Here is a 12888-nt window from a genome sequence, read left to right on the forward strand (position 1 = left end):
CCTTAAACAGGGAAATGTAAGTTTCCAAATGATGTTTGCCTCTTAAAAAAAATTCCTTTTACTTCAGCGAATGGCATTTATAATGCAGAGAAAGTTAATACAAGGCAGTTACTAATGTATTGTGATTGTCCATATTGCCTCCTTTACTGGCTTCATTGATTTTTTTTTTTTTTATCACATTACACACTGCTTGTATCCAGTGGTTACGACCACCCTGTAATCCAGCAGTGGTGGTCGTGTTTTTACAATATAGAAAAAGGTGCCGTTTGGTGTCTGGGACCGTGTGAATGCTCATAGGCACATAAGCAGCAGCTCCCACCCCGGCCACCTTGTATCTAACCCTTGGATACGAGCAGTGAATAATGTAATGGCGCTGAATCCAGCCAGCAAAGGAAGCAATATGGACAATGACAATACATTAGTAAGTGCCTTGTATAAACTTTCTCTACATGATAAATGCCATCTGCTGAAGTGAGACAACCCCTTTAAATACTGATAAGTAACTTCAATTGCTTTCATTTATTTCTTGTTTCAACACTGGATAAAAATGATCTAGTCACTAGACATGCAGCATACATGCATGTGTAGTAAACTGCTTAAAGGGGTAACCGCACTACTAATGTGGATATAGGGACAATCAATGGATAACTATCCCCTTAGAAGAAATTCAGGTAAGTTAATGCACGGTGATACAGACACATATAAACATGTAACTGACCTGCTCTGCCCCCCATCACAGGCTATGGAGTGCTGTCTCTGGATGGGTGACTTGCTGTTTGGTGACTTAGCATCAGGAAATGTTATCCTTTTCTTGGCACTGGATGTGGGGTGGCTAAAAGTGTGAGCCCGTCTGCGAAACTGGGGCGAGTCTGGATCCTCCTCTGGAAACGACTGCCAAGTTGAAGACACGGGAGAAGGCGGTGGAGTGGCTGGCGGAGAATCCCCTGGTGAGCCGTCCTAAGGGAAGACAATTCCTCCTCAATACAGACTACAGCTCCCTGCTACATTAGACATAACGTAATGCTAATGTGTGCCGAGCACCATGTATGAGAGTGGGGAGTCAAGACATCAAAAAGGAGAAAGTGCTCTGAGATCTCAAAGTCCTGACCAAAGCTAGGACTTGCTCATGGAGGGGCGAGCACTCGCAGCTCTGCAGTGAATAATAAAGCCCTTCTGGCTTTTCTTCTTGTGTCATGCTAGTTTCCTGGACACAAGTTTCCTGTGCTGTCAGTATAATATCCTGGAAAACATTCTATTATTATGATGGAGGTTGGTAGCTCTGCCCTACCAGAAAAACAGAATTGTGCTGCTGTTGTGTCTATCGCATGGGGTGATGGAGGCATGGGGGTGGGCCGCTCTGCGAATTGCTTGGTACATGAAAACGGAAGTTAAATGAACGCTGTCTTTGGGGAAGAAAGTGTTACAGGACCGCCAAAAGTCACTTTATATTAGACACATAACACTTAGCTGTTCTCTTTCCCTCCTGCTAGAATATCTAGAAGCTGCCATGGTGACAACTACATCCTGTGATCACAAAACCCCCAGAAAGCGAGCGTAGGCTATCATTACCGCACTTCTCACCATAGCTGTAAAAATATCCCGTAAACAGGATTATCTACCTTGTCAGAAGTAAAGCTGTTGCAGCGATCAAAGCTGTCCATACTGCCCAGCCGGCCTCTCATTCGATTTGCCCCCTGTGAAAAGACATAAAAATTAATGAGATATGTTTGGTCTCGCCAGATGGATATCATAGTCCAGCTACTGGGATTATATATCTGATGATTGAAAAGTGTACAAAATCCATATAAAGCCCCTTGTGGTGCTGGGTCCGGCATGTAGTCACCTCCTGCTCCCTTCTATTCTTTTCTACTCTGGTTTCATTGCGCTTTTCTTTCCTCCTCTTTTCTCTGCATTTCTATTACTAATCTTGATGAGATTTGACATGTTGCTGCTGTCACGTCTTTTGTACTTCAGCACCGCACTGAGGAGATGCTGGACCGTCATACCTGTCAAGGTTACCATCTTTTGGCTATGTCAGATCATAGTCAAAATAAAGCATACAATCTAAGTATAAAATATATAGGAGAAGCCATGATTAAAGGCGGCTGTCAGCTCTCCAGACATGTCCATTTTAGACATTATAATACCCATTCTCTAACAATACTGGAGCATATTACCCTGAGCTGTGCGTTTCCTCTGGTACAACTACTAGAAACGATAGAAAGGATATATAGTGCTACCAGTTGGAGGTATGCCCCTACTCACTCTGAAGCAATATGCTCAGCTCCTCCTGCTCTATAATCTGCTGTTTTCATGGTAACTGGTTGCATGCTGCTTTTAAATGATCGTTCTGTTTATTGAAGAGAAATATTTATTCTAAACCTACATCACCCTACTATCAGATGTGAAGCAGTGGTTGCCCCCTAGGACTAATAATCGGTTGTGCCACTCTTGGCAGTAGAACTTGCAGTGGATCTTTTACATTGCTGTTGCGGAGTTTAGGACCACTCTTTATAGAATTGTATTAATTTGGTTACATTGGAGGATTTTCAAGCATGAATAGCTCTTTTAAAGGAGTTGTCTTTTTTTTTTTTTTTTGCACCAGTCCAGCTCCCCGCTTCTCCTCACTGGTCTTCCAGAAACCAGTCATTATCGGACACAGGGACAGGATCACGTGCGCTACTGCAGCTAATGACTGGCCTCAGCAGTGATGTGTCCCCAAACAACACATGACCCAGCAGTCACGTGCCTGGCAGCTGGAGCAGAGCAGCTGGGAGCATGCAAGGATGGATTTTCCCACAGGTACAGTTGGTTGGTCATGCAAATAAAATAAAAAAAATGAATTAAAACAAAGTTGGACAACCCCTTTAAGGTCTTTCCACAGACTGAAAAACTTTAACCACTTCCAGAACTCCACTGTACAGGTAGGGTTGAAGTTGGGTCTTTAAACATGGTGCCCGCTCCAGAGTGCAGCAGACACCTAGGGCTAATGTCTGTGATTGGGGATAACGCTGATCACAAAAGTTTAAGACCTTAGATGCCATAGTCAATTGTGACCATGGCATCTGAGGCAGCTTTCCCACACAGATCAGGGAAGCCGTTCATTCACTGTGGTAGCCTCGGTCCCTCTGGAGAATCCGAGGCTACCAAAGCAGTAGGTTCTATGGAGCCCGCGAAAGTTCACATGTTCAAGTTCCCTAAGGCGACATAATATAAGTAGGGAAAAAAGTTTAAAAAAAAATAAAAAATAAAAAAAATTTTTTAATCATCCCACAATAAAAAAAGAAAGATAATTTGCACTATTGAGTCCAAAAACACCAACAGTATTAAAATATAAATGCATTTATAAAATACTGTAAATGCCATAACAGGAAAAAAATCGAAATGACAGATTTGCCATTTTTTGTCACCTCTCGAATAAAAAGTGATCAAAAGGTCACACACACATAAAAATTTATCACTGAAAACTACAGATCATCCCAAAAAATAAGCCTCACATAGCTCCATAAAACCTATAAAAAAAGTTATGGGGGTCAGAATATGGCGATGGAAATCAAATTTTTTTTTTTTAATTTCAATTTTTCTTTTTAAATAAAGTATTTAAAACAAGAAAAACTACAAAAATGTGGTATCACTGTAATCATACTGATACGGAGAATAAAGGGAACAGGTCAGTTTTGGTGAACGCTGTAAAAATGAAGTCCATAAAACTATGGCGGAATTGCGTTTTTTTTCCCCAATTTCACCTCATTTGGAATTTATATTTACAGGATAGGGGATAGCTATTAGATTGGTGGGGGGATCAGTAGGCCACAATTCAAAAGAGCAGCAGTGCGCATAATCGACCTGCAGCTCCATTCATTTTGGTGGGCCTGGTAGGGTACTTGGCCCCCATTCTCATGATCATTGGAGCATTAGGACCCCACTGATCTTCTGGTCATTCCTGATCCCTGAATTTACCATAATACCACTTTAACTGGAGAAGCTAAGGGAGCGACTACTTTTCCACACAGAGCCGGGTGGGCCTGAGCACCATTTTTCCTTCCATAAATAAGTTATCTTTGTAAATATTAATAGCAGTGTGATGATATGAAAAATGCAAATATGCAAATAGAGAAGAGGGCACATACTTTTTCACAGCACTATGAAGCAGTTTTCAGAGATTTGAAAGAGAAAAAAAAAAAAGCACTGACAAGAGGGCGTGCAATGGAATAAAAAAATAACTGATAAATCCCAGCGCTGCTGCTCCAGTGGTCCCTGCTTGTTGATTTTCCTGCAGTGGTGATGTGTCGTACACCCATGTGACTGCTGCAGCCAATCATTGGTAAATTGCTGCAGGGATCACATCGGTGTACGACACATTACCGCTGCAGAAAAGTCAACAAAAACCTTTGGTGACCTCCGAGGTGGTATGGAATTAATTAGGTGAGTAATTCATATTTTTTAACACTCATACAACATAATTAAAAGGACTCATCTTGGAACATGATTTCTGTAAAATACATGCCTAAAAATTATTTGTGACAAAGGCTACATGAAATGTGCTTCTGGTTGTTTGGTCCATACCCGTGAGAAGATGTTTTCCAGAGAGCTGGTCAAGGACTTCTTTGCCTTGTTCTTCAAAATATCTAGCGTGAAACGACCACTAGGGGCAGTGTTCTCCGGGATTGAGCTGCTTGACAAGCTCTGGAACAAATAAGAAAATGCATTATAGTCTATATATTATATGTACAGGTTCTCCAAAAATAAATGCCCAGATTTATTAATGTGTCTGCCCCAGCATCTGTCTAAAAGTGACGCAAATTGGCACAATTTAGTGCAACTGGGGTTTCTTCAATTTTGTTTAACTTGCTCAAAAAGGGTGTGGGGCTTCTAGGGAAGGGGAGTGGTTTCTCTGGAAAGGGGCGTGGCCCAAGATGCACCATTTTGAGCTACAATTCAGGCATAAAATTCTACCACAGGGTAAGCCAACCAAAGCTAAACAGAAGTGTCTATCCCTGTCATCCAGCCTGAGCCCCTGTGATAAATTAGGTGCAGGTCTATACATAAAAGGCCTATCTGAGCTTATCCCTTATACAGGCTTAGTAAACCTGCCCCACTGAGTCTCGCCTATGAGTATCACTCATGTCTGGCTATGCAATGTCTTAGTTGAGGGAGTAGATAATTGTGTATATAACCGTAGTAAAAGAAGCAGATATACTTTGCCAGCATTCACAAAACACGTAGAACATTCCTTTGGGGCACATTTATCAAACTCTTCTGCAATTAGACTGGAGTAGTGGACTCACCAGTTAGTATTTTGCAGGCTATTTATTAAAAGTCGCACAGCAGTTGTGAATGCTGGCAAATGAGGAGAGAGGTCTTTGTATTAGTCAGGTCTCTGATCGTTCAATTTCAGTTAGACTAGTTTAATTAGTTTGCGCATGGCGCAAATGTCCTGTGACGTCTACCTGAAAGTACAACTTTTAACGCAAAAATTGTTGCACTTCACCACTCAAAACTGACAAAATAAAAATAAGCCAGCCCTGGAGTGACTGTTTTTGTGCACATTTCAGTTGTAAAAAAAAGGCTCATCTACAGGTGAAACTCGAAAAATTTGAATATTGTGCAAAGTCCATTTATTTCAGTAATGCAACTTAAAAGGTAAAACTAATATATGAGATAGACTCATTACATACAAAGCGAGATATTCCAAGCCTTAATTTGTTATAATTTGGATGATTATGACTTGTAGCTTATAAAAACCCCAAAATCACAATCTCAGGTACCCTTTGCTCAGGGGCTATGGATTAATTAGCTGACTAGAGTGTGACACTCTGAGCCTAGAATATTGAACCTTTTCACAAAATTCTAATTTTAAGCTGCATTAATGCAATTCCTTTTAAGTTGCATTACTGAAATAAATGGACTTTTGCACTAATTTTTCGAGTTTCACCTGTACATAAATAGATTGAAAAAAGGCCAAAAATTATTCTTCTACTTCAAAACTGTCAAACGAGGACCAAATGCCAGAAAACAGGCAGACTTTCAGTAGTAAATGCGCCTAAGGGTACCTTCACACTTGCGTGTGAAAGTACCCTTTAGGGGCTCAATAGCGAAGTTCCATCCTAGGGGCTCAATACTGGAAAAGAACTGATCAGTTTAATCCTAATGCATTCTGAATGGAGAGTAATCCGTTCAGGATGCATGAGGATGTCTTTGGTTCAGTCTTTTTGACTTTTCAGGACAGAGATAATACCGTTTTATCTCTGTCCAAAATTCCGGGAATACTTGCCGGCATGCTGGATCCGGCAATTTTTCCCATTGAAATGCATTAATGCCGGATCCTGCCCCGAGTGTTCCGGCAAAACGGATCTGGAATTGCGGTCTGCGCATGCTCAGACCGCTAAATAAATAAATAAATGCCAGATCCGTTTTTCCAGATGACACAACAGAGACGGATCCGGCATTTCAATGCATTTGCCATACGGATCAGGATCCTGACCCGTCTCACAAATGCCATCAGCGTACATACGGTTTGATAGATCCGGCAGGCAGTGCCAGCGATGGAACCGTCTGCCAGAATCCTCTGCAGCAAATGTGAAAGTACCCTAAAAAAAATAGATAAACACTATAATAAATGTGCCCCATTGACCTTTTGGATTTAAAGGGCTCGTCTCACTTCAGCAAAAAAATGTCATTGTTTGCACTATTGGAGCTATTATCTGCTGTTAGAGTTAAAGGGGTTCTCTCACTTCAGCAAATGGCATTCAGCATTTATCATGTAGAGAAAGTTAATACCAGGCACTTACTAATGTATTGTGATTGTCCATACTGCCTCCTATGCTGGCTGGAATCATTTTTCCATCACATTATACACCGCTTGTACCCAGGGGTTAGGATACAACTAAAATATGAAGTGACCACGAGAAGTGTATAATAAATGAATCCAGCCAGCAAAGGGGGCAATATGGACAATCACAACACATTAGTAAGTGCCTTGTATTAACCTTCTCTACATGACAAATGCCACAACCCCTTTAACTCTAACAGCAGATAATAGTTCCAGTAGTGTGAACACTGACATGTTTTGTAAAGAAACTGCAGGCAATGTCATTTTAAGAGCTAATTCGAGTCAGCCACTGCTCACGATTAAAAGGATCTACTAGTACTTATAAATATATCAACCCAAATGTCTGCAGCGTCAAGCTCATCTAGAAGAATGCTGGACCGTTCTGCTTCATTTACTTCCACCACCTACAGTGCTGAAAATTCATCCATGTGCCGCCTTTAGCATTAATATTTACCTACCTTACATCAAGATCCTGAATTTTCTAAAGTGTATCTATGGGCTATAGATGGGTCGTGCATCCTCGCTACATCCGATTTTATCTCCTAGCTCATTTTTAACTAAGGCTGCACCTTCATCTATGCGGTTGGAACAAAAGGGGACCGATAGATGCGGCCATACCAAATGCTGCAATGTGATAGACGTTTCCAGTTCATTTAACCCTTGTGTGACTGGAGAGAGATTCACCATGCAACAAAATGCCAATTGGATTTTCACTTATGTCGTTTATTTAACCCTTTCCTGATGTAACGATTTTCAGTTTTTGCATTTTTTTTCATCGCTCCCTGCCTTCCCAGAGAACTTTTTTATTTTTCCGTTCACATAGTCGTATGAGGGCTTGTTTTTTCCAGGACAAGTTGTACTTTCTAATGCAACCATTTAATATTCATTTTTTCTATTTCTATTTTTTTATGATAAAATCAGGGGAAAGGATGTTTTTTTTTTTTTTTTTTTTTATTAAAACTTTATTATTTTAATATTATAAACACTTTTTTTTTATTTATTTTTTTACTTTATTTCTGTCCCACTCTGGGGCTTCCACTTTTGGGGGTCTGATCCACTCTGCAGTGAATTACAATACATCTGGATTGTAATGCATCGCCTGGTAGTGTATGACACTGAGCAATACACTAACAGGGTGCCTAGGAGACCCAGCCTGGGGCTGGATCTCCTAGGCTTCCGTAGAAGGAAGGTGCCAATGCCTCTGCAAGGCATCGGGCTGCATTCTCACCCATTGGGTCCCCGTGCGGATGTGGACAACACACGTTGGGCTGTCCGCATCTTTTGCGGCCACATTGAAATGAATGGGTCTGCATCCGATCCACAAAAATGCAGATCCGATATGAACCAAACATATGGTCGTGTGCATGAGCATACTCACACGTTGTGAGAGGCCTGACAATTATTGTGGATAGCTGAAACCAATTGTAATTTAAATATCACATTTCTATTAATTTAAGGAGGTTAAATCAGCAGCAAATGCATGGTTTCCTGCAAGCGTCATTTGAGGAATGGGGTAGTTACGAAAAATCTGCCATACCCTTAGTCAGGTCACTGGGCCCTAATGAACTTACTACATGTATGCGGCCCACAAATGATGCAAATCTGCTGAACACATTTGATACTTAGAAAAATGCTAGAAAACATTCTTCTCAGACATGGCCACAAATATACAAGATGCTAGAGGCAAAACCAAGAAACTAATCTGACGTGATCTCGTAATGAATATGTTTAAATCATTAAATGTTTCTTAAACTATTCAAAAAAGCAGGAGACAGGCCTGACCCTTCTTCCTCACGGATCATGTCCTGATCTCAGATTTAATTAAGTGTGATATCAGCCGAGCTGTGAAGCCATAGGCAAAATTTTTGCACTACATTTCAAGGATGCATCTGAGGGAAACTGTCTCCATACAAACCATCTGAACATAATCTGTCTCGTCAACAGCAGCCATTATTCAAAATTCTATTCACAGGCAAGTATTGGGAACCAACCATTTGTTTCCAATAATTGCCTGATCGCTGAACGGAGGGGAGAGATCCATGCAGCAATTATCCCCTCTTTAGGAGAAACGCATCGAGCGTACACACTAAGGCCTCCTGCACACGACCGTTTTTTTTTTTCCCGTTTACGGGCCGTTTTTTGCGCTCCTTATACAGTCCGTATATGGAACCATTCATTTCAATGGTTCCGCAAAAAAAACGGAATGTACTCCGTATGCATTCCATTTCCGTTCCATTGAAAGATAGAACATGTCCTATTATTGCCCGCAAATCACGTTCCGTGGCTCCATTCAAGTCAATGGGTCCGCAAAAAAAATGGAACACATACGGAAATGCATCCATATGTCTTCCATATCGTTACGTTTTTGTGGAACCATCTATTGAAAATTTTATGTCCAGCCCAATTTCTTTCTATGTAATTACTGTATATGTCATACGGAAAAATGGAACAGAAACGGGAACACAACTGAAACAAAAAACGGAACAACGGATCTGTGACAAACGGCCCGCAACACACTGAAAAACCCATATGGTCGTGTGCAGGAGGCCTAAGGAGTAGGAAACTCTTTAATCAGAGTAGTCATAGACAATGAGCATTTAGACTCTCTGATATGGGGACCATACATACATCCTCCATCTTACGGGACTATTCTATTTAATGGATTTCTCTTATGATAGCTGGTCCCAGTTGTAATGTGCATCTCTGGGACAAGTGTATGAGTATAGCAGGGAGAAACAAGGTGCTTTCTTCTCCCTCATAGGCACCTGGTCTATAGGGACCTATAAACAATCCCAGGGTCCTCCCAACAGTATACAACATCGTGAAATTTCACAAATAAGAGGTTGCCTGTTATGGGTGTTTCTTCGCTCTTAATGAATGTTTACCAATAACATGTATTGATTTTCCTTTTAGCATCTCTACAGGCAGTGAACACATTAGTCATCTCTGAGACGTACACCCGTTTATTTTCTCATTGTATGCCAAATCTGAACAGTGCAAAAAGAACGCCTTCAGAGCAAAAAGAATTAGGCCACATTTAAATCTTAAATAGAAGGAAATTCCGCAAATTGTGGTACAAATCTACACCTACTCATGGCATCTGTTAAAGTGTTATAAATTCACTACATTTATTAAGAGGCAGGCACCTTTTAATAAACCTGGCTCCAATCAGTACATACAGAATGAAATCACCCAATGTAGCAGCAGAATGCACAGATGTGTATGGCAACAGTAGAGAATAACAGAGTCCCTTAGCATATGATGAAGGGCCACTTTGTGCCTGAAATGCGTAAGCAGTGATCATATTCTTGATTGGATCTTAAAGAGGTTGTCTCACTTCAGCTAATAGCATTTATCATGTAGAGAAAGTTACTACAAACCACTTACTAATGTATTGTGATTGTCCATATTGCCTCCTTTGCTGGCTGGATTTATTTTTCCATCACATTATACACTGCTCGTTTCCATGGTTACAGACCACCCTGCAGTCCAGCAGTGGTGGCCGTGCTTGGACACTATAGGAAAAAGCAGAAGCCTATGCGTGCTTCCATGGTCCCAGCCGCCAGAGAGGCTGGTACTTTTTTCTATAGTGTGCAAGCATGACCACCACTGCTGGATTGGAGAGTGGTCATAACCATGGAAACAAGCACTGCATAATGTGATGGAAAAATGAATCCAGCCGGCAAAGGAGACAATATGGACAATCACATTACATTAGTAACTTTCTCTACATGATAAGTGCCACTGTATTGCAAATAAGTCACGTGATGAAGAGCAACATTTTAGGCCACGTCAACACAGGATGGAATACACCCTATTCATTCCAAATGGTGAAAATCTGCAGGAAATCTTTTGAGTGCAAGGTTACATTTTATTTGTTACAACAAGGAATGAAATATTATAAACTGTAGGACACTAAACAGTAGACAAATTTCACACAGGGCTTGTTGGCTCCCTTTTCCAGAGCCCCGATTGTCAAATACGTCTACTAGATGCTTCTGCATGTAAAGCTCTCAAACACTGTATTTACCGTCTGCATTTCTCCAATGTGAATGTGGCTTTTCTGCTTGTTTTCACACAGCTGTCTTAGGTGAAGTATGACAAGCTCGTTCTCTTCCTGGTCGCTGGTGGCTTTCATTTTCTGACAAGAAAAGACATATTTCTGGTAAAGCAGGTTATTGTATCCCACGTTACTACTAATATTACATTTAACTAACTACTATGTAAAGGTGGTTGTTAAAAAAAAAAGGGTCTTACCCCAGAGCGGTCTCCTGTTTTGGAGATCCACTGAGGAGATCTGCCTACACCAGTGTTACGTGCCAATATGCCTTGCACCTTTTGGGTATATATTTATCACACAGGGAGCTAGGAAGTCATTGCATGTGCTAAAAGGGATATGAAATGCATCATTGTTGATACCTCATATGATTTTAGGCCATTGTTTCTGTCCACACATCAGCAATAAAATCAAGCATTTCCACAGTGAAAATCTGTGGATTTCCTTTGTAGCCTTCTTGTGAAAGTGCTGCAGCAGATCAGCATGAGGATTAGTCTCACTGGCGTTTAATAGGGCTAATCCTTGCCATTTCTGCCCAATGGAAGTAGCATACTACTTATTTCTGCATTTTGTTTTTCATGAAGGCATATGGCTAATCCTACAGTGAATAACATGTCAAATCGGCCATGTATGCAATGAGCCTTGGCCAAAAACAATTCTAAACTTTAATGAGGTTTAGAGTTTTTGTTTTGTTTTTTTACTTTTTGTTTTTTTTACTGATGACCCAACCTCTGGATAGGACATCAGTATCTGATCGACAAGGGTCCTATACACAGAACCCCTGTTGATCAGCAGTTTGAGAAGGCACCGGAGCTCGTAGTAGCGCTACGGCCTTCTCTCAGCTCACCAAGCACAGTGCCGTCCATTTCACAGCAGCTTTGATTGGTATTACAACTTATGCCTATTGACTTCAATGGGGCTGAGCTGTGCCTATGCCATGTGATGATGAACGTGATGTCACTTGGCCTAGGAAGGCCACAGTGCTACTGCGAGCACCTCTGCCTTCTCAAACTGCTGATCAGCGGGGGTTCTGGGAGTTGCCGCCCCCCCCCAATTAGATACTGATGACCTATTCAGAGGATTGGCCATCAGTGGAAAAGTCTCAGCATATTGTTTTTTATCATATTTCTTGTTGCCTTTTACTTCTACCTTTTCAAACCTTACAGTGTATACTTTTTCTGCTGCTGACATACTTTGTACTGGGTTATAGTAAATGAGTAAGTAAAACAAAAGTTAACCTGGACTTTTTCAAAAATGTCCGCTTGTTCGTTGTCAGAAAGCAAAGACAATTGTCGCTGTATTACCAGCTTGGCTCTTGGTGGGTACAGCCCTAGAAAAGAAGAAGGACACAGCTCTCAGAAAAGTCATCTGAAAGATAAAAACCCACTAAAGGAATAGTATAAGTATATTGCGGTGCATTCCTATACAGTTTCCACTTGACTAAAATGATGATCGTCCACCAGTCTTCCAGTCCCTCTTGATAAACCTGTGTAAGACCACACAAGATGGTTTTCTAAGACAATTCTTCAGCTCCTTGACCAACCAGAGTTACTGTATGTCCACCATAACCACGTATCCTCTAATTAAAGTAAAGCTCCCCTCAAAACATCGGCTACCAGAAAACCACAATAATGCAATAAAATGGTTTCAGTCCATTTATCATTGTAAAGAGAAACGCAGCCTTCACTTCTATGAGAACTAATATACAGTATGAGCGAAAAAATGCTAAACTAAAAAAGAGACATTTCAATAAGCAGGTTTACCTTATCTGATAACTCCAGGGGAGCCATCAATCATTTATTGCTGTGGGACTGTGACTGCCTATTTTAGGCTGCTTTCACACTAGCGTTCGCTGGTCCGCTCGTGAGCTCCGTTTGAAGGAGCTCACGAGCGGACCCGAACGCAGCCGTCCAGCCCTGATGCAGTCTGAATGGATGCGGATCCGCTCAGACTGCATCAGTCTGGCGGCGTTCAGCCTCCGCTCCGCTCGCCTCCGCAC

General features: G+C 41.2%; 1 protein-coding gene across 5 annotated transcripts in view; it reads right to left on the reverse strand.

Annotated features, from left to right (window-relative positions):
* The window catches only part of TBC1D4 (TBC1 domain family member 4), a 168703-nt gene that overhangs the window by 43947 nt on the left and 111868 nt on the right, over window positions 1-12888 (reverse strand). For all 5 annotated transcript variants that reach the window (XM_044285766.1, XM_044285765.1, XM_044285768.1 and 2 more), the window contains exons 7-11: window positions 12128-12219; window positions 10863-10973; window positions 4567-4686; window positions 1620-1694; window positions 719-957 (exon numbers count right to left, since the gene is read on the reverse strand). In XM_044285766.1, coding sequence (XP_044141701.1) covers window positions 719-957; window positions 1620-1694; window positions 4567-4686; window positions 10863-10973; window positions 12128-12219 — 637 coding nt within the window. The remainder of the gene's footprint in view (window positions 1-718; window positions 958-1619; window positions 1695-4566; window positions 4687-10862; window positions 10974-12127; window positions 12220-12888) is intronic.

This window comes from Bufo gargarizans, chromosome 3 (genome assembly GCF_014858855.1).
Source record: "Bufo gargarizans isolate SCDJY-AF-19 chromosome 3, ASM1485885v1, whole genome shotgun sequence".
Taxonomy (NCBI): Eukaryota; Metazoa; Chordata; class Amphibia; order Anura; family Bufonidae; genus Bufo; species Bufo gargarizans.